The sequence below is a fragment of the Carcharodon carcharias genome, chromosome 6, assembly GCF_017639515.1.
Source record: "Carcharodon carcharias isolate sCarCar2 chromosome 6, sCarCar2.pri, whole genome shotgun sequence".
Classification (NCBI taxonomy): Eukaryota; Metazoa; Chordata; class Chondrichthyes; order Lamniformes; family Lamnidae; genus Carcharodon; species Carcharodon carcharias.
Window position 1 is genome coordinate 9,001,108 of NC_054472.1, and position 19,673 is coordinate 9,020,780.

Genomic DNA, 19,673 nt, shown 5'->3' on the forward strand with positions numbered 1-19,673 from the left:
CAATCCCTTCATCCAAATCATTTATATAAATTGTAGGGTTCAGGCCCCAGCACTGATCCTTGTGGCACAGCACAGAACAAATGGCAAAACGCTGCAGTACTTTGCCAAATATAACCATTGAATAATCCAATGGAAGTCCATGGTGACCAACACCCTCTTGGGACATAGTACCTGAAGGAGGAGCAAGGTTATGTAGAATTTACAGCACAGATTATATGGGCCAACTGGTCCATGCCGGTGTTTATGCTACTTTATTTTAAAATCATTCATGGGATGTGGGCAGCACCGGTAAGACCAGCATTTGTTGCCCATCCCTAATTGTCCCTGAGAAGGTGGTGGTTAGCTGCCTTCTTGAACCGCTGCAGTACACCCACAGCACTGTTAGGGAGTTCCAGGATTTTGACCCCACAGTGAAGCTTCCGCCCCCACCTTCAACTAAACCAATCACCTTATCCTTTAATTGCTTTCTTCTTGATGTTTATGGTGTTAGTTCACCAGACTGATTCCTGGGATGGCAGGATTGTTGCTTGTGGAGAGATTGGGTCAACTAGGCCCATATTCTCTGGAGTTTACAAGAATGAGAGGGGATCTCATTGAAACGTATAAAATTATTACAGGGCTGGACAGACTGGCTGCAGGGATGATGTTTCCTCTGGCTGGAGGGTCTAGAACAAGGGGTCACAATCTCAGGATACGGGTTAGGCCATTTAGGACTGAGAGGAGGAGAAACTTCTTCACTCAGAGGGTGGTGAACCTGTGGAATTCTCTGCCACATAAAGTCTGTAGAGGCCAAGTCACTGAATATATTTAAAAAGGGATCTTAGATTCCTGGACCCTAAAGGTGTCAAGGGGGGTGGGGAGAACGGAGTACGGTGTTGAGATAGAAGATCAGCAATGATCATATTGAATGGTGGAGCAGGCTCAAAGGGCCGAATGACCTGCTCCTAGTTTCCACATTCCTTTCTCCTGAATTCCTTATACTGCTGCTCTCCATGGTGCTGGGAACACGAGTGAGCTGCACCTGCAAACAAGGATTTAACCTGCAGCCTCCAAGATCTTTTCCCTAATTCCCAGCCACTAAACAGCAGGAAGTAGATGGGTTGAGGACATTAGAGCCATTTACAAGATAGCAGTTTAGCCTCTTGTAGTTCACTGTTTCCTCAAGGCTTCATTATGCCACAATGATTGCATCTGCATTTCATACCCTCTCTGTAAGGTTGCCCAGCAGCCAACATGCTTGTATTAATGCAGTAACATGTTGCATTAAAATCTTGCACAAGAACCAAAAGATAAACCACTGAAAGGCTTCTACTGATTTGAGAAGTTCAGCAGTTTGTGATTTAATTACAAAAGCATACATCTTTTATACAGAACAGCTCAAGGGACCGGTGTACACTAACTGTATATCCTTTGAGGTTTCACCAGTAATCTTTTATTTACACATTCAACCTTCCCCAGTGGAAGAGAACAAGCACAAAAAAACCCTTATTTAATCTAACACATTGCAGAAAGAAATAATCTTTCACAGGTTGCAGAAAACAAATAAAAAACATTCCTCATCCATCTGGGGCATCCTGTGATTTAGGAAACATTGAAACACATTTTCTGAGTGCGTGCACACACATTCCAATCCAAGTTGAAAAAGGAAATCTTATGTACCACATTTAAACCAACCACAAAGAAAAGGGAGGTTCGAGGCTTTCAAATTCATTAATAATGAAACCCTGTAATCACAGGCAATCTAGTAAGACTGTGCTGTTAAATTGTTGTTCCCATGTCTCCAGTGTCTAGACAATAGTCGCAGGTTAGGAGGGCAACAGTCCAATTTGTTTCTTGTGGATGTGCCTAGATTTGATGAACTGAGCATCATGTTTGAAGCCTTGGGTTAAAAGGGCAATTGAACTGTCAAATGGAGAATCTACACTATCACACATTAGCATTTGACTTTGAAGTGAATTAAGCAGAAAAGAGTCCAGCTTAATACGGAATAATGTGTGTTAATTCACCAATTCCACACTCCCACCACTACTTAAAGGGATTGAAGGTCAAAGAATTGATATTACCCTATCAACTTTGACCTCCATTCACTTGCAGAACTTGCCTTTACAATTTGCTTGCAGCAACAATGTAAATGGATTATTTAGAACTGGACAGTGCGGTTACTGCTGTCCGAAAGCTACTTCTTTAACATTCCTAAATTTAACGGCGTTCAGTACACTAGTTGATCTTCCATAGCATACAGGCAGTCAACAAAATGCAGCTCTGGGGTGCAGCAGGATTTAAGGGTAGGAAGTGAAGATGTAATTTCTTCCCCACTGTAAAAAGTTGCATGTTCTTTGCATTTATAATGCAAAGTAGCCATGAAAACTTTGCACACTGCAGTTAGGTCCTCCTGTCACATGTGGCATCGCACTGCCTCCACTGGCAGGGGATGCTAACTACAGGGCCACAAGCTTCCATTATTAATAGGGACACAGGAATTTAGAATAGAAAAAATTCACAGCAAGCGCAGGCATTAAGACATATTTTAGGTTACTTATTGGAGTTATGAAATTCAGATGAGTTTTTTTTAAGATGAATGTTGAATATTACCTATGACAAGCTTGTTTAAACAATAAAGTATATGTCAATATGGAAGAGAAGCATTGATTAGGATCGAGGAGGGAACATTATTGTGTTCAAGAGATGAGCGTGTCTTTGGCATTTCTGGTCACCTGATTGCTGCAGCTCAACTCTCCTTACAAAAGCAGTCTTTGTAAATATATTCCCCGGGTCTCTATCACCGCTTCATCCATAACCTCCAAATCAAAACAAGGAACTAGACAGCAGGACACCAAGGAACAATGGGAGGTTTCTACCATGATTGACCCAATACCATTCCTTTTCACAAGCCAGCACCAAATGCAGGTCAGGAGTTGGGGAAACAAATGGGGCTTCTCCTTAGTGGCCAGCTTGAGCGTAATGCTGGCACATGCCCCAGTTTGCCAGCCTCTCCTTGGTGCCATTCAGTGACCTGGAAAAGAGGCAGCAGCAAAGAATCAAAAACAGGGGAAAACAGAGGAGCAGGTTCATGGGGCTGAATGGCCTACTCTTGCTCCTAATCTGTACATATAATCAGCATTTGCTGAGCTGTCCCATCCACCCCTGGAAACACTATTTCTATTCATGACGTTAAGGATTCCAATTCAAGAGAATCGCCCATTTGGTTTAAGATCTCAAATACAGGTAGAGATACAATTTGGCAATAACTCTAACCATAACATAGGCTAAGAAATTAGCAAAAATAAAGTGATTAAACATTATTCTCTATTTGCTGACTGACTTTCTACTTTTCACCCTCGCTGAATATAAAAAAAACTAAAAGAAGCAGTCAATTAACCACACGTTAGAAACCTGTGAAAGAACCATAAAAAGCAACACAGTAGAACATTGACAACCCAGCTTCTGAGGGGTGATCAAGGGGAGCTGGTGGTGTGTTTCAGAATATAATCCCTCACTGACAGCTTGCCTTCCCACACCCTCTCCCAACACCACAAACATACAGCAGTCCCCAGCAAAGTAACTTCAGTATTTAGTTCTGCTGTAGGCCCCAGAAAGTTGGTCATAAAACTGGAACAGAATTCAGAAAGGGTGGTGCGTGCATGCACTCCACTCTAGCGATTTCCCTGCTACCCTGATCAATGCAGACCCTGCCCATTCAAGCAGTAGAGAAATCAGTAATTCGGGGAATCCTGCTTTTCCCGATGGTCTCTATTATGCCCCAAGGAAGTTGTAAAAGGAAAATGGCCTGTTACAATGGGTAGTCAAGGTTCAACTTTAGTAACTGGAAGAATATCTGCCTGTTCAGACTGGTCAACTTTAAAAAAAAAAATCAGGTTACAAATTTTGATTTACTCTACAAAAATCTTCTGAAAATTAGATTCTGCCATAAAGATCAGATTTATAGTACTTAGTCTACAGGAGATTTACATTTGTACATTTCCATATCAATATTTCTTGTCCTTTCTTTAGCAGCTAAGTAGACATGGCATCCCTACTAGCGTCCCACAATCATTAAAACTTTCAACTGTGATCCCAGAACACACAATACTCTTAGTAAACACATATTGTACTGTAAATGACACAAATGTAGGTATTCGGCCCTTCAATAGAAGAGATGTTCAGTTGTCTCCTAATCTTTGGCCCTGTCCCCAGAAATAGCCTCTCCCCCATCGATTCCCCTGATCCTCAGCTGGTGGTCTCCTGCTAGCCGGTCGGACTCCAAAACCGGATATGCCACCCCTTCTCGGAGGGAACCATCGAGACCTGCAGTGGGGCAAGAGGAGATGAAATGGTAAGAACAGTTTCCCTCAAGTATAACCCCTCACAAAATGGCAACCAAAACGATTAAAGATTCAGTGACACAAAATCAAGAGCTAAGTGTCAGTACCAGCTGGCGTTTACTTACAGAAACTGCGGTGTAGAAAGAAATGTTCTTCCACCATATTCTTGAGGGTATTTAAACATCAGGACGTAGTACATGTGGCCAACAAAGATACCAACAAGCTCATCCATTACCCTGCCGTGGAGTTAAAAAGAATGATCAAAAATCCAAACAAAAGTATTCAGCAGCTTTTCAAAAAATATTGTGTTAGAGAGGTTCAAGGAAACTATGGAACTTGACAGGGGAACGCATCGATAAATTTAAAACCCACCTGAACAAAGGATTAAACTTAAGTGCGGCCCTGCTAAAAAAAAAAAAAAAAAAATACAAACCACACTTTGGACAGTGACCAGAAGCCTCTTCTTTGAAGGCAGTCTCTGTTATAATGCTCTAGGGCACTATACTAAGGCTCTTTACCACTGTCCAGAACAGGCTTCAGCTCACAGTGCTGAGTGGCTTGCAAATATCTAGGCCGGCAGCATCCCGCTGGTTTGCGCTTTTTCAGTGCAACTCCCCCAATACCAGTGAAACCAGCATTAAGGGTGCAGAATTTTTAGGTAGTGTTCAGTGCAATCCAAGTTTCTGCGATGTTTTGCATTATTTTAAAAATGCCAGCAGGGCCTCCTCCACAAAGCTGGCCTTGCTTCGGGCTGAATTAATCACCGCTGGGAATTGCCACTAACTGAGCACGTTGACAAGCCCCCTCCGAAGCTCCAAAAATGAAACAGGGTCTTGTGGGGGCGTGGACACATTTGGAGTGGGTTTTTAAAGTTTACTAAGATACTGATGACTGCACCTCAACCTAACCAGGAAATAGTTTTGCACATTTTTTTGAAAGAAGTCATTTTCCCTAATTTGAAATCAGCTTGCTCACAAGCGGCGGATGGACAATGCGATTTAAAACGATCGCTTCTTTTCGTTTCTTGTGAAAAATCCAATTTCAGCTCTATTAATCAAACCGCACCAAGGTACCGCGGAATATTTTGAAAGCAATTTTTAAGAAGTTACGTTGTAAGACACTGCCCAAACCTGCTGGTGCATGGCAGATCTTACATTCAGTGATATGCAAATGAGTTTGAGCGAAAATTCAAGAGGGGGGGGGGGGGGGAATGCTTTGCAAAACAGGCACAACTTGTGCCTGAGTCGCTGATGACATTTGAAGCAGAAACGTCATCCCTAATATTTTAAGAGGAAAAGTTACTTATGTGTGACAGCGTGCTGCTGAAGCACAGTATTAGCAAGTAATAAAGATAGGGTACACATGCTCGCAGCCCAAACCGCACAGTTTTCCAGATGTCAGTCCCAAAGAATGTTGCAAGGGGTTTGGAGTAGAAATTTCCACTGAGAGGATCGACTAAATTGAAGGGAAAAAAAAGTCGTCCTCAGTCTATTTCTGGCACCCGAGTTTCAGAATGGCAGTGCTGGGAGATTTGTGAACCCTACACAAGGCTGTGGCTCTCTCAAGTCTCCTGGAAGTGGGAGGTGCCCACCCAGCAGCCTGAAAGCTTCGATTGTGTGGAAACCTTTGAGATGAGCTGTACTTCCAGCAGGTCACCATGCAGGTGGTACAAACCCTGGGACAGCCCATTTTGTGAAATGACATGTCCTCTGGGCATAGGCAGAAGGCCTATAAACATGGGTGCACACAAAGGGGCCCAGAGACGTTCCACCAAAGTCTTTATCCTCTCGTGAACACCTTTTCCTATCAACTGTTACCATATATTTGAAGCTCCTGAAAGGAAAACTGATCTTCACCATTTTGTATGATAGTTTTTAATCTGTTGATATTTAAATTGTAAGAGAAATGATGGAAAATGACACACACACACACACACACACACACACACACACACACACACACACACACACACACACACACACACACACCTAGCATATTGAAACCAGCTAAATATAAAAACACTAAACAAAAAACTTACCAGCAACCCAAACTTCATTGCTTTTTAAAATGCCTATAAGGCATGCTAACCCTCAGGACCCTCTGTGTACCCATTTTATCTGGGCAAGGGGCTACCTGGAGCACCAAAGTTGGGCCTGGGACCTGATTTCTTTATGCGGTTCAGTGTCAAACTTTGTTTGATAAAGCTCCTATAAATTTCTTTGGGACATTTTACCAAGTTAAAGGCGCTATGTAAATACAAGTTTTGGTATGCCAACACCCTACGCCAGCCACAAAATGGCCTCTCAACCCCTCAAGCTGGTCTGCATATTCACATGTCTGTGGTCAATATGCCAATCTATCTTTTTTCCTCTTCAATTTGCTTTCCTTGACACTCACCTTCACTGGAATATGATTTACATGGCACAGTTACCCTCTAACTACCACTCCACACCTGCAAGTGGCCACCGGTCGTGTATGGGTGCGTGTGCTCATGGGGTATCCAAAAAGCATTACAGCTGAGACCAGGCTTGTTTTCATCTGGAGCCCACATCCAGCAAGGCTCATTGAGTGGTCAGGAGCAGTAACTCTGGGAGATATGCCTTCTCCAACCTGGCAGCATTGACATCAGGTTTGGTGTCTCCTTTCACTGACCCGATTGTCAGACAATAGGTCAACCCTGGTCTACAAGGCTCAGAGACCGACTTCTACACTGTGCGATCAAACAAATTGAATTTCTGATCATGTGTGCCCGAGAGATAAATAAAGAGAAACTTAATCTCTTGCGCACTTACGAATTTCTTAGAATAAAGTTGAATATTAGCAGGGCCCAAGGTAGATAACAAGCCTGTGGAAGAAGAAAATGTAAAACAAGTAAGGTTGAAGTTTGTTGTACTGTACCGCTACTTTTAAAAATAGGTTTTTTTATTGAAAAGTGATTATCGAGAGGTTCAGGAAGGCACTTATGTATTTATCCATTGTTATGTGCTTCACTGTGTACTGGTATAGGGGCTTCTGCTCCTCACTCCCAGCTCAATATCTCACATCAAAGTTCTAGCTTGTACAAATTCACCAGGAAGATGCAGAATGAAGATTAGACACTTCTGAAGATGGGAAATATCAAGGAATAGCCAACATTCGACACTCTCAGTGTCAGCCTAGGTTTCGTGGTAGCACTCTTGCTTGGGTTAAGGAGTCATGAGTTCAAGCCCCAATCCAAGACTTGGACACATAGCCCTGGCTATCCCTCCCAGTGCAGCACTGAGGGGGCCCTGCACTGTCTTTCGGGTAAGATGCTAAAACCAAGGTCCAGTTTGTTAACATTTACCACTCAACCAATTCAATCATTGAAGCATATTATTCAGCCATTTCTCTCATTGCTGTGTGTGGAATCTTGCTATGTGCCTTTCCCTACATTACAACAGACTAAGGTATTCAATGGCTGTCATGGCCCCAAAAACATGAAAGAAGCCATATAAAAGGTTAGGTGTAGCAGCTTGCTGTTGCCTTGGTTGACAATAGCCAACTAGACACAGACCACCGATCAAAGCCGGGATCATCTTGAGCTTTTTTTAATTCATTCATTGATCATGGGCATCACTGGCAAGGCCAATATTTATTGCTCATCCCTCACAACCCTTGGTGATGGTGAGCCACCTTCTTGAACCGCTGCAGTCTGTATGGTGTAAGTACGCACACAGTTCAGCAGCAGGTTCCAGGATTTTGACCCAGCAACATGGTTCCAAGTCAGGATGGTGTGTGACTTGGAGGGGAACTTGCAGTTGGCATATGTTCCCAGGTGCTTGAAGTCCTCTTTCTTCTTGGCAGTTGAGGCCAGGAGTTGGAAAGTGCTGTCAAAGGAGCATTAACAAATCAGATGGTGTGCTTTTTTAAAATTCATTTAAGGGGTGTGGGCACCCTGGCCGAACCAGTATTTATTGCCCACCTCTTAATTGTCCTTGAGAAGGTGGTGGTGAGCTGCCTTCTTGAACCGCTGCAGTCCCTGTGGTGTAGATACACCCACAGTGCTGTTAGGGCGAGAGTTCCAGGATTTTGACCCAGCAACAGTGAAGGAACGGCGATATATTTCCAAGTCAGGATGGTGAGTGGCTTGGAGGGGAACTTAGGTGGTGATCCCATGTGTCTGTTGTCCATGTCCTTCTGGATAGTAGTGGTCATGGGTTTGGAAGGTACTGTCTAAGGAGACTTGGCGAGTTTCTGCAGTACATCTTGTAGATAGTACACTGCTGCCACTGTGCATCGGTGGTGGAGGGAGTGACTAAAGACTGACTAAATAAGCTACAGCGCTACTGGGAACTGCAGATTTTGCTCCAACACTTAAAACCAACAACAATGCTTCAATTCCCTTACCTTAAATGTCATCCCAAACCAAAACGTTACAATCTGGTCTTTGTTGAGTTGTGCCCACACATACACCACGGTCAAAACAAGGGGGACAAAAAGGATCTGTCAACAAGAAAAGTTTAAAGCATTATAAATCCGTTAGTCATTGTTCAGAGTGTGCTGCGAGGCATCAGAGTTCGAAGGATGTGAATAAATCACTCCAATTTCTCACTTGCGGTTTGATATCCCACATGGAACACATTCCTGCCCAAGAAGCTAGGCTATATGCAGCCTGACCTTCTTTCATTTGAATCTGCACGCATGTCACTGCATTTCACCAGGCTGCGTACAACAGAAACATACCTGCTTAAGAACAAGTGCTTGCTTAGCAATAGCCAGAGTTAGGTAAGAATGCACCAGAAAAAAGAGAAATTGCATTCTGGAAGCTATCACCCGCATTCCTAATAAACGGATCCAAAGCCAAATGGTGAAGTGTGAAGCTATACACAAATCCTTGACTTAATGGTTCATTTATTTACAGAATGAATCATTATATATGTCTGCTCCTGTGTACTAACACTCCATGTTCCAGCTGCCCCTCCTTATGCTCTTTCAATAAACAAATAAACAAGCCCCGAAAGGGGAAGTGTACTCTTAAGTGAAATCAAATTAATTAATTACCAACCTCTTAAAGGGGTACTGCGACTGAAACAAAAGCTACAATAAAACTTAAATTAAAATAACATCCCGAGGCCGATGATGCACTCCAGCCCCCAGCCCCTGTGGTACGCACCAGTTGCAGGAGGCCTTGAACGCACCAGTGGACACAATGTGCGCTCCCGCTCCAGGGACACCCCAGCATGGATGTAATCACAGAAGAGGCCGGGGGGGGGGGGGGGCAGACGACAGGCAATCAGGAGGAATGATCCCCTCAACTGTCCAGTGCATGGACCTGCTTATGTCCACCTTGGCCCGACAGTCCCTTTTTATATGTGCTCAATTAACACAATATTAACAATGTACCCCCTGCCACCCACCCAAGGATTAAACATCTTTCATTTACGAAGAAGCCACTCATTTTCCCTCAATTCTCAAATTAGTGGTATCTTTTTCCCTTTGTCTCTCTATAACCACCACTCCTTGATATTGACGTGCAAAGTGTAAGGCAGGAATTATTGTTTTACTATTGTAACTCTAGAGTAGGGCACATGCTAGCTGATTTGCATGCAGAATCTTTATGTTCCCAGATTTTGAAATCCCAGGCGTTTCATCAAGTTAATGGCCAGGGGTGGGGGGGATGAAGTACCAAATTATTTACATATCAGTCTAATAAAGAAACTGTACAGTAGGGAGAATTTTTTTTAAAACCTAAAAATTTTTGTTACCAAACACCAAGACTCTGATTTTTAATTGCAAGGACCTTTTTAACCACTCACTTGAGTCATCAAGTGAGAGATATTAACTACAAGTTGTTTCACAGGATGCGGAGCAGGGGGAACAGCTTGCATTTATATTATGCTTTTTAAAAGAAGCTGCAGGCACAATGGCCAAAGGTTCGGCCTTCGATAGTAAAACTGAGGGAGGAAACAGTGGGGCCAAAGTCAAAAATAATCACTAAATATCCGACATCAAATGCTAAACATAAATTTAACTTATCTTTTACACCAACGTAAACCAATTGCTGTTTAGTTTGTTGATCTCAGGTTTAATTTGATCAGCAACACAAGGGTTGACCTGTGTGAAAGCTGAGGCAGATTGTCAGGTGAATTTTTTTTTTTTAAAAAGTGAGTTTTATCATCAATCTCCCTCTACTCACCCAATGTGAAACACTAACTGTGGCTGTGAGCAAACTAAACGGCAAATTTTCCATCATCTTAAAATCAAACACCAACTAGATTTTCATGAAGTGTAACCACCTCTGCCAAAATACTTACAAGCATTCCCATAGTTAATCCAACTATCTGTTATAGTGTTGATCAGGAAAACACAAACGGCATGGTCATTCCTATTAATATATTAGCTGGTGTTTCTTTGGGTGTACATGTCAGAAGGTTGAGAGTTCAAGTCCCACTCCAGAGACTTGAGCACAAGAGAAAAAAAAACCAGGCTGACACTCCAGTGCAGTACAGAGGGAGTGCTACATCTCTGGAATGTGGTCTTCTGGATGACATGTTAGACCAAGGCTGCTCCCACCCTCATTAAAGATCCCGAGGCACTATTTCAAAGGCAGGAGTATTCTCCCTGGTATCCTGGTCAATAGTTATTCCTCCACCAAGATCACTAAAAACAGATTATCTGGTCATTATCCCATAGCTGTTTGATGGAGCTGGCTGTGTGCAGCTTGGTTGCAGTGTTTCCTAAAACAGTGACTTCAAAAAGTATTTTTTGGCTGCTTAACCATTTTGGGATGCCTTATAGTCGTGAAAACACTATAGAAATGCATTTTCTTTAATATCTCTTCACAAAAAGGATACCACTGTGCAAATCCAGTTGAAAAACAACATGAAAATGTAATCTGCTGTTCTTCCATCAAAGAACCCTATACAAAAAAAAACAAGAATTATTACAGACCATTCCTTCAGGTATTTCAAGAATAGCAGTAAAATACATTGATATTTCAGATCGTAGGGTGTTGGAAACCATCCAACATTTCTGGCAGCTATTGAGGAAGAAACGCCACCACTGCCATTGCTAATGAGATTGTCGGGTGAGCTGCTCCCTAGGTGTTAAAATCTGATTCTCTGCAATCCCTGCCACCCCCACCACCCCACTGGCAGCTCTCCCAATGGAACAAGTGTGACTTCTGCCAAACCAGCCCCACCCTCAGCAGACAAACAAACAGTTCTGCTGACACTCACTGCACAGGCACCAGAAGGCAGTCTGCACCTTTTAGAGAGATGGGGTAGGAGGGACAAAAAATAGGGCAGAGAGGGAAAAAAAATCATTTATCTGCTTAAACAAAACAAAGGAGAGGAAGGGGCTACGAGACATTCCTCCAACATTTTCATTTAATAATAATTATTACAACTGGAAAGCATTTACAAATTTCTCTGCCCGGCATACTTTTAAGCAAATTAACCTAAATTTATGAATAAAAAAATGCATCTTCCAATTTCCCCAATTATGTAAAAAAAAATACCGAGTAAGTGTGATATTTCTCTGAATCTATTTGTACCAACGGAGAGCGAGGGGGAGGAAGGTGGCGGCCAGGATGGAAAGGGGGTGGGTGAGAGAGAGAAAGAGGAGAGAAGGGAGATTTTTTAAATAAATTTTATGGACTTGGTAAAAGTAGAATGATCCAGTGAACTCCATTTCCTGCCATTATAACCTTGCCAGAACCATGACTGAATTTGTGGCTTTCACTCCATACCAGTACATTCCTTGCACTTAATCTGAGCAACCTCCTCTTGTCAATGAGGAATCTAAAGCCATCTGTGCATGCCCACAAACACATGAAGCACAGCATTTTGGCACAGCCAGGAAAGTTATTTGATTCTTCCCTCCGCCGGGATTGTTGCAGCATGCATTAAGGTTATGGGAAATCTCAAGACAAACTCATTCTGAGAGTCCAGCCCCACAAAGCCAGTGTGTTGATTTTGTGAACATGCCATCACTGTTACAACTCCATCCAGACAGCTCCTCCACACTGTAATATTATTTAACACAATGTTTAAACAAAAAGTGATGTTACACCAGTGGGAGTGGAAATCCACCACAAACCTTTGTCAGCAAAAAAACAGGAGGCGGAGATTCAGTCTCTCCAGCCTGTTCCACCATTAAATGGCTGATCTGCATTTTAATTCAATTTACCCATCTTTTATATCCTTGCTTAAAAAAACTCACTAATCCCAGAATTAAAATTAAGGAAATTACTAGGAGGAAGGGCTGTGGCCATGTACTTTTCTACTTCTTGTTTCATTAGGTTACCGCACAATATAAATCCAGATTACCTCACAAACTCAAAAGCATAGATATGGATATTAGATCCTGTCCTGGCCCTGGGTCAGGCTTGCACCCACCTGCTTGCACTTAGAGCTCCCTTGGCAAATCCAACAGTAAGACACAAATCCCATTTCATTCCCCCCAGACATTTCCATGTTCTGTCATTTTTCTATCTTTTGGCAATAGTTTCAAACAAAAAAAGATTTGTGGCTTTGTTGAGGTGGTCAGTGATTTTCAATCTTCTAATCTCAATTCACGTCCTGGTTTATTGAGCGTACAAAAGTACTGTAAATGAGGCTCATAGAGATTTGAAAGGCTGCATCAGGGTATATAAGTTGTGACAAATATAACAGGTGATCAAACAGGGTAATACCTTGTCATGTGGATTGCATAGCTGTCTCCCATGCTTTTGTAACAAATAAGGCTTCAGAAACTGAAGTTTAATGGTAGTGATGACCCTTTACAATAATGAAACTTGTGAGCAAAATACTAACTGCCCAAAGATGATTTTTTTTTAAACATGCTTTCTAAAATAACAGCAATTTCAGCAAAGGAAACTTAGTCTAGACAAACTCCTGCAATAGTATTTACATTTAATTTTTTTTATAATTCAAAATATTTATTCAGAAAAATTCCATAAGACAAAGTGTGCTCATTAGATCCAGTGCAAATACAGGAGTAGAAATCTACCTCTTTCCAAGCTCGAGGAATATGAATACAGGAAGTACAGCTGAATCAAGTAATGGAATCCCATTGGGTAAAACAGGCTTGCAGTTATTGGCCTCCATATCTGTGTATATAAAAGAGAAACAGGGTTGGCCATTCATTAGCTTCACACACACCATCAATGCAGTATGAAACAAACAATATATGCAAGCTATCTGCGACAAAAACGATTATATTTCTAGCTTACGCTACCTACCATCACAATCTGCCACGCTGCTGGTGTCCTATTTTCAAAAAGTGCAAAGGAGCAAAACTATAATTTGTTATGCACAGGACACTCAAATACCGTTAAACTAACAGCAGCAAGAAATCCATACTGATGCAAACAAAGCTATGAGCCATTGAATTGCTGAATCTCCTACTGACGATGACTTGCCACACACAGCTTTCTTTGCAATCTTTATTTTGCTCTTCTAGCAGCTCCTAGTTCTGCCTCCTTAAAAAAAAGGCCGTGCCTTTATACAGTGCCTAACACAACCAATTCATCATTTTTTAAGTATAGTCACTGTTGTAATGTAGGAAATGTGGCAGCCGATTTGCACGTGCAAACTCCTACAAAGGGCAATGTAATAAGGGATAAATATTGGTCAGGGAACTGGGGAGAACATCTCTTCCACGATAGTGACACAGGATCTTTTACATCCAGTTGAACGGGCAAGACGGGACCTCGTTTTGATGTCTCGCCTGAAAGACATCACCTCCCATAGTGCAGCATTCCCTCAGTAATGGATTTAAAGATCCAATAGTACAATTCAGTTAAGAACGGTGTAATTTTTCCCTTGTGTCCTGGCCAATATTTATCCCTCAATGAACACCACTAAAACAGGTTAACTGGTCTTTAACAAATTGCTGCTTGTGGGATCTTGCTGTGCTCAAATTGGCTGCTGTGTTTCCTGCATTACAACAGTGACTACACTTCCAGCAGTACTTCATTGGTTGCAACATGCATTGGGATGCCCTGAGATCATGAAAAGCGTTATAGAAATGCAAGTTTTTCTTTAGAAAAGGAAAGGACTGAATAGCTGTAAGCATAAAAACCACTTAATTAAAATCTGCAGAAAGTCATTAAAATTTCATGAAACAGAATTCAAAAGCTTCTTTCGTGAACTACTTAAACTCGTACCACCTTAATAACCCAAGGAGGAATTGCGCAAGATGCTGAGAGGCGAGGGAAAGAGTTTAATTAAAGGAGCATACAACAAAAGCCCTCATTTCCAGCTAATTCTGGGCAAATATCTTATACTGCTGCTAAAGTACAGATGTATCCCCCTTGAAGACTGAAAAACAAATTTCTGCCCAACATACATAGGGTGAACTTATACCAAGATCAGTTTCCAGCATACTGCCACAGGGGGACTTGCTAATACTGATTGCTAGTGTTTCAGAAATTGCTCACAAAGGAGTGTGCTCCAAGAAAGGCAGCCGCTACCCTATTGGGTGACCTATGCTGTAATTAAGGGAAATAGCCAATGATGTCACCATGAGATCCCTTCACTTCAACTGTGGTATATCCTGAACTAGGTAATGGAAGCAACTTGCAGGTACAGTCACAATTCTAGTGAACTATATTATAATCTGGTGGGTTCTGTTACTTGATGTGGCAGTGTAATTATTCCACCTGCTCATTTTTTGCAATAAATTCCTTAAAGTATCAAATTGAGGCTGTGTCTGTGGCTCCTGTTCTATCAGACCTGATGCTGCAAACAATGCACATTACTGGGAGTTTCAAAGCTGGCGTTCTGACCTGTCAATTCCACAACAAAAAGAAAATACCCATAACACAGGCCTGGCACTAAGATTGTAGTGCAGTGCAATTGGTTGAAGTGTCTTTTGATAAAACACAGCAAGATTAAAGGTTAGCAATAAAAGGCTAGAACTTGAGATTAAATTGTGCAAATTGTGGTTTTCTCCTCATTCTTCAAGCCACTTCATAAAGAATCCCTTTGGTTTGATACATCCTATTTTTATACTTAGTAGAAACTCTGATCGTCTCTTAAACCTTCAACTTCACCAACTTAAGAAATGCCAAAGCACCAATGGAAAAAAACGTCCAAAGTAAAATATAAGATTTCCATTATTGTTAGCACTCATTTACTTAACCCCACTCCTTCAATCACCTGAGAATGTACAGTGGTAGGCAACTATTTCAAAGTATGCCATCATGCAGACGACACTTATTCCACAAGGCAAGAGCCCAGGGGTCTGAGCTGCATTACTCGAGTGGCACACAGCCATGACTATTTTAAATCGGATCAGTGGCAGCCAGAATCCCAATGCCACAAATCAGTGCCCCAAAAGCCCCCTTTTAGGAGGGCCCTGCTAAAAATAATCTTAACCCAAGGTCCAATTCAAAACAGAGGAAAGTTAATGGGAACTGAACTGGCAGTTTGTAATTGTGATCAAATACAAAATTAACGTCTGTCAGTGTTTATGAGGGAAGACGGTGGTGCAGTGGTAACATCACTGGGCTATAGAAATCCAGAGGTCCAAGCTGATATTCCAGCAACACTGATTCAAACCCCACTACATGAAATTTAAATCAGGTAATAAATCTGAACTATAAAGATACTTATGTCACCATTACTGAGACTATCATCGATTTGTCTGGTTCACTAATGCCCCATAGGGAAGGAAATCTGCTATCCTTACCTGGTCTGGCCTACATGTGACGGCAGGCTCTCAGCAACGTGATTGACTCTTAACTACCCTTTGAAATGGACGAGCAAGACACCAAGTTCTAGTAATTTAGAGATTAGAAAAGGGCAACAAATGCTCATCCACATCCTCTGAAAGAATGAAGTCTTCTTTGCCTTTGGATGAAGTGTTCAGAGTGGATAGACTCAGCTTACAACAAGCGAACAACTCTCAGTTTAAGGGACTGTGGCAATTTGACTTTAAACTTGCTGAGATGGGGAACCCACTCCAGATTGTTATCCAGTAACATTGCCCCCTCTCCTACTGATAAGCGGAGTGGACAGAATCAAACTCAACAAGACGCTCATCAAGTTTACAGGCTACCACCAGAGTCTGGGGTGAGAAACATGAAGACTGGCCACTGAGGCAAGCTATGTGGGGGCTCCTGGCAGCTGTGGATCCCAGTCAGAGTCAACGACTTCTAAAAATGGAGGGAATTTAGGTTTTAGTTTATTTAAAAATTGAGCGTGCTAAGCATGCCAACAAGCTGAATCTATCGTATCCACACTGCTTAAAAACTGATACCGCAATGTTGCTTTGCAGGGTCGGCTGCAGTTATTCTACTGCTACAGCCCACCAGTGTGTGCAACATTTTGGCTCTGCCAGTACAGGCTCAGTGATTTCCAGCTCTAAATAAAAGGTTTGTAGAATGGGCTGACTGCCCTAAACTGAAGTTCTGTCAAGAAATGACGAGCGCAGTTTTGTAGATTTTTGCCTATACACATTTGTTTCAATTCCTTAGAAGGTAATTTGGAATTGTGATGAAAATGGAGGGTCTTCAAAACTCAATGTGGAAAAACCTGTGTAATAAAAAATGAGATAATTACATATGCAGCACCCCCCCACCCCCCAAGGTTAGATGTCTCGTCACTATCGATCGAATCATCAGATCTAGAGTTTGCAAAAGGGCAGTACAAGATTTTTTAAAATTCTTTAATGGGACGTGGGTGTTGCTGGCAAGGCCAGCATTTGTCTCCATCCCTAATTGCCCTTGAACCGAGTGTCTTGTTGAGCTATTTCAGAGAGCACTTAAGAGCCAACCACAATGTTGTGGGGCTGGAGTCACATGTAGGCCAAGCTGGTAGGACAGCAGATTTCCTTCCCTAAAAGGACATTAGTGAACCAGATGGGTTTTTAGTTTTGATAGTTTCATAGTCACCATTACTGGGACCAGCTTTCAATTCCAGGTTTTATTAAGTGAATTTAAATTCCACCAACTGTATGGTTGGATTTGAACCTGTGTCCTCACAGCATTAGTCTGGGCTTCTGGATTACTAGTCCAGTAACATTACCACCAAGCCACCATATGCCCAAGTGATAAAAGAGCGCTAAATGAATAATAGCAAGTCACAAATCAGTCCCAAAGTGTCACCATCAACCTAGTGACCAGCATGCAAATTCCAACAGCTAGTAAGTCATTTACATGTATTCATAAAAATGTGAATGTTTACACATCAAAATGTGGATAAAAATGATGCAACATTCTACAACAATGTAGTTATGTACAACATTTCAAATACTAAAAATGTTTTAATTGTTTTTTGATTGATCAGGAAAAAAAATGACATTCTTTGTTCTACTGCATGCAAACTGCACCTTATAAACTGAAAGTCATCTTTGCCTGCCCTGAGCCCCATCGACTTAAAATGTCAATTTGTCAAGGAGGAGCAGAATAAAAACAAGCAACAGACAACTTTTATTTGTATAGCACCTTTACCTGGAGTAAAATGTCCCAAATGGTTCACAGGAGTATTATCAGACAAAATCTGACACCAAAGCACACTGGGAGATATTAAGGCAGGTGACCAAAAGCTGTGTCAAAGTCATTGGCTTTCAGGATTGACTGAAAGATTAATATCATTTATATGTTGCAATGTAAATTGGAAAGGAGGGAGGAGGGAAACATTTACAAGGTGGGGATGGTCAAATTTGCTGTGTCAGAGGGTTTGGATCTGGCCTTGGAGCCTAAGGGCATTCCCAAACTGGGGACTTTCCAGAGAATCTGCAAAATAACAGGGGCGGGAGAAGGGCGCGGGCTGGGCTGGCAGTCTCACTTCAAAGGATGGCACACATGGAGGAATGTTGAGTGGCCACAGCATCCCCAAGGGGACGCACAGTCACCAAGGTGGGCACCCAGGTGAGCTCAGCCTCACTCGAGAGGGGTATTTTTTTTAAACATAGATGCAAATAAGTCATCATAGGCAAACCCTCAGGATCGAGGGTGACTTGCTTCCACTCCAGATCCGAGTGATAAGGCTGATAAGTCTAATGGGCTATTTGCACATTCTACCACTTGCGGGGTAGGTGGAGCTGGAAGGGACAGGTAGATAGGTTGTGGGGAGGATAAGTAAGTTAACATGTCAAACAGCGGGACAGACGGTGCAGTGAGAAGGTGGCAGATCCATCTCCCTGACAGTTACAGGTAAATACCTGCGAAAAGCATCATTCTATATACTCTACATGCAGCACTTTCATATGATGCGGTCTGATCATTAAGCTGTGGATAGCCACCCAGTTCAAACCACCAGAGATTGGAGGATCTCGGGCCTAAGGCAGGCAGCTCGAGTTCGACGCTGGCCGGAGGCAGTTGCGGCCCTACCTGGAAATTGTTGAAGAAAGGCTCGGCCCACAGCACCAGGGTCCTGGCGCTCACCATGTTGAGCCTCTCCAGGACAGGGAGGATCACGCTGCCCGTGAACCAGTACCTGGTCACCAGGGGGATATTGCGGTACCACTCGCCCAGGCCGCTGTCCGCCATCCTAAACCCGGGTGAGGTGGGGGGGGGAAGGGGGTGGGAAAACCAGTCCAATCAAAACCCCCTCCCTCTCTCGCTCTCCTTCCAGACGGAGCAGCAGCAGGAGCAACAACAGCAGCAAAACCTCCGCCCTCACCGTCCGCCCGCCGACTGACCTGCCGGCCCAAGGGGCCGCTGGGAAAACTGGCCGCGGCTTCCGGTGACGTGGCTGCACCTGGCGCCTCCACCTCACACTGCTTCCGGGTCGCGGAGCAATCAGCTGATCCGCCGCATTGTTACGCTGACTCTGCACTCCAGCAGGCCATTTAACCCAGCTGGCTCATGCTAGCCCACATTATACTCCACAGAGAGCCTCCTCCCTTTCGTAAAGTTTCTGTAAAATGTAATATATATATATAGCTAGTTATATCACACACGCACACATATATATATATTTCATATAGATATATATATATCAAATAAATTATACTGACTGGCCCTCGCTATTGAGGATGATTCGGGATCTGCAGAATTTGCTTTCGTGGACATTGGGTCATGCGTTCAAAAACAGAATTACCTGGAAAAATTCAGCAGGTGTGGCAGCATCGGCGGAGAAGAAAAGAGTTGACGTTTCGAGTCCTTATGACCCTTCAACAGAACTGGTGAATCCAAGGAGAGGGGTGAAATATAAGCTGGTTTAAGTGGGGGGAGAGAAGTGAAGGGGGGTGGTGTGGTTGTAGGGACAAGCAAGCAGCGATATCACTGAAGGGTCATGAGGACTCGAAACGTCAACTCTTTTCTTCTCCGCTGATGCTGTCAGACCTGCTGAGTTTTTCCAGGTAATTCTGTTTTTGTTTTGGATTTCCAGCAACTGGAGTTTTTTGTTTTTATGTATTGGGTCATGTGTTATCCGG

General features: G+C 42.7%; 2 protein-coding genes across 2 annotated transcripts in view; one reads left to right on the forward strand and one right to left on the reverse strand.

The window, feature by feature from the left end:
• Nucleotides 1-19,673, forward strand: part of tbc1d31 (TBC1 domain family, member 31) — a 167,337-nt gene that overhangs the window by 96,657 nt on the left and 51,007 nt on the right. The gene's annotated exons all lie outside the window — the stretch shown is intronic.
• On the reverse strand, nt 1,313-18,953 carry derl1 (derlin 1). The gene is made up of 8 exons (XM_041189557.1): nt 18,625-18,953; nt 13,296-13,395; nt 11,138-11,202; nt 10,598-10,624; nt 8,691-8,786; nt 7,115-7,167; nt 4,448-4,558; nt 1,313-4,305 (listed from the first exon to the last, which is right to left on the reverse strand). The coding sequence occupies exons 1-8, from the start codon at nt 18,781-18,783 to the stop codon at nt 4,161-4,163; spliced, it is 756 nt and encodes a 251-aa protein (XP_041045491.1). The 5' UTR covers nt 18,784-18,953; the 3' UTR covers nt 1,313-4,160.

Bases quoted from the DNA above. Each gene is read 5' to 3' on its own strand.
- derl1 (XM_041189557.1), bottom strand. From the start codon at position 18,783: ATGGCGGACAGCGGCCTGGGCGAGTGGTACCGCAATATCCCCCTGGTG. The intron at 10,625-11,137 runs GTATCCTTTTTG...ACACTATAACAG, and splicing joins TCAACTGGATTTGCACAGTG to ATAGTTGGATTAACTATGGG. The intron at 7,168-8,690 runs GTAAGGGAATTG...CTTCTTCCACAG, and splicing joins GGTTTGGGATGACATTTAAG to GCTTGTTATCTACCTTGGGC.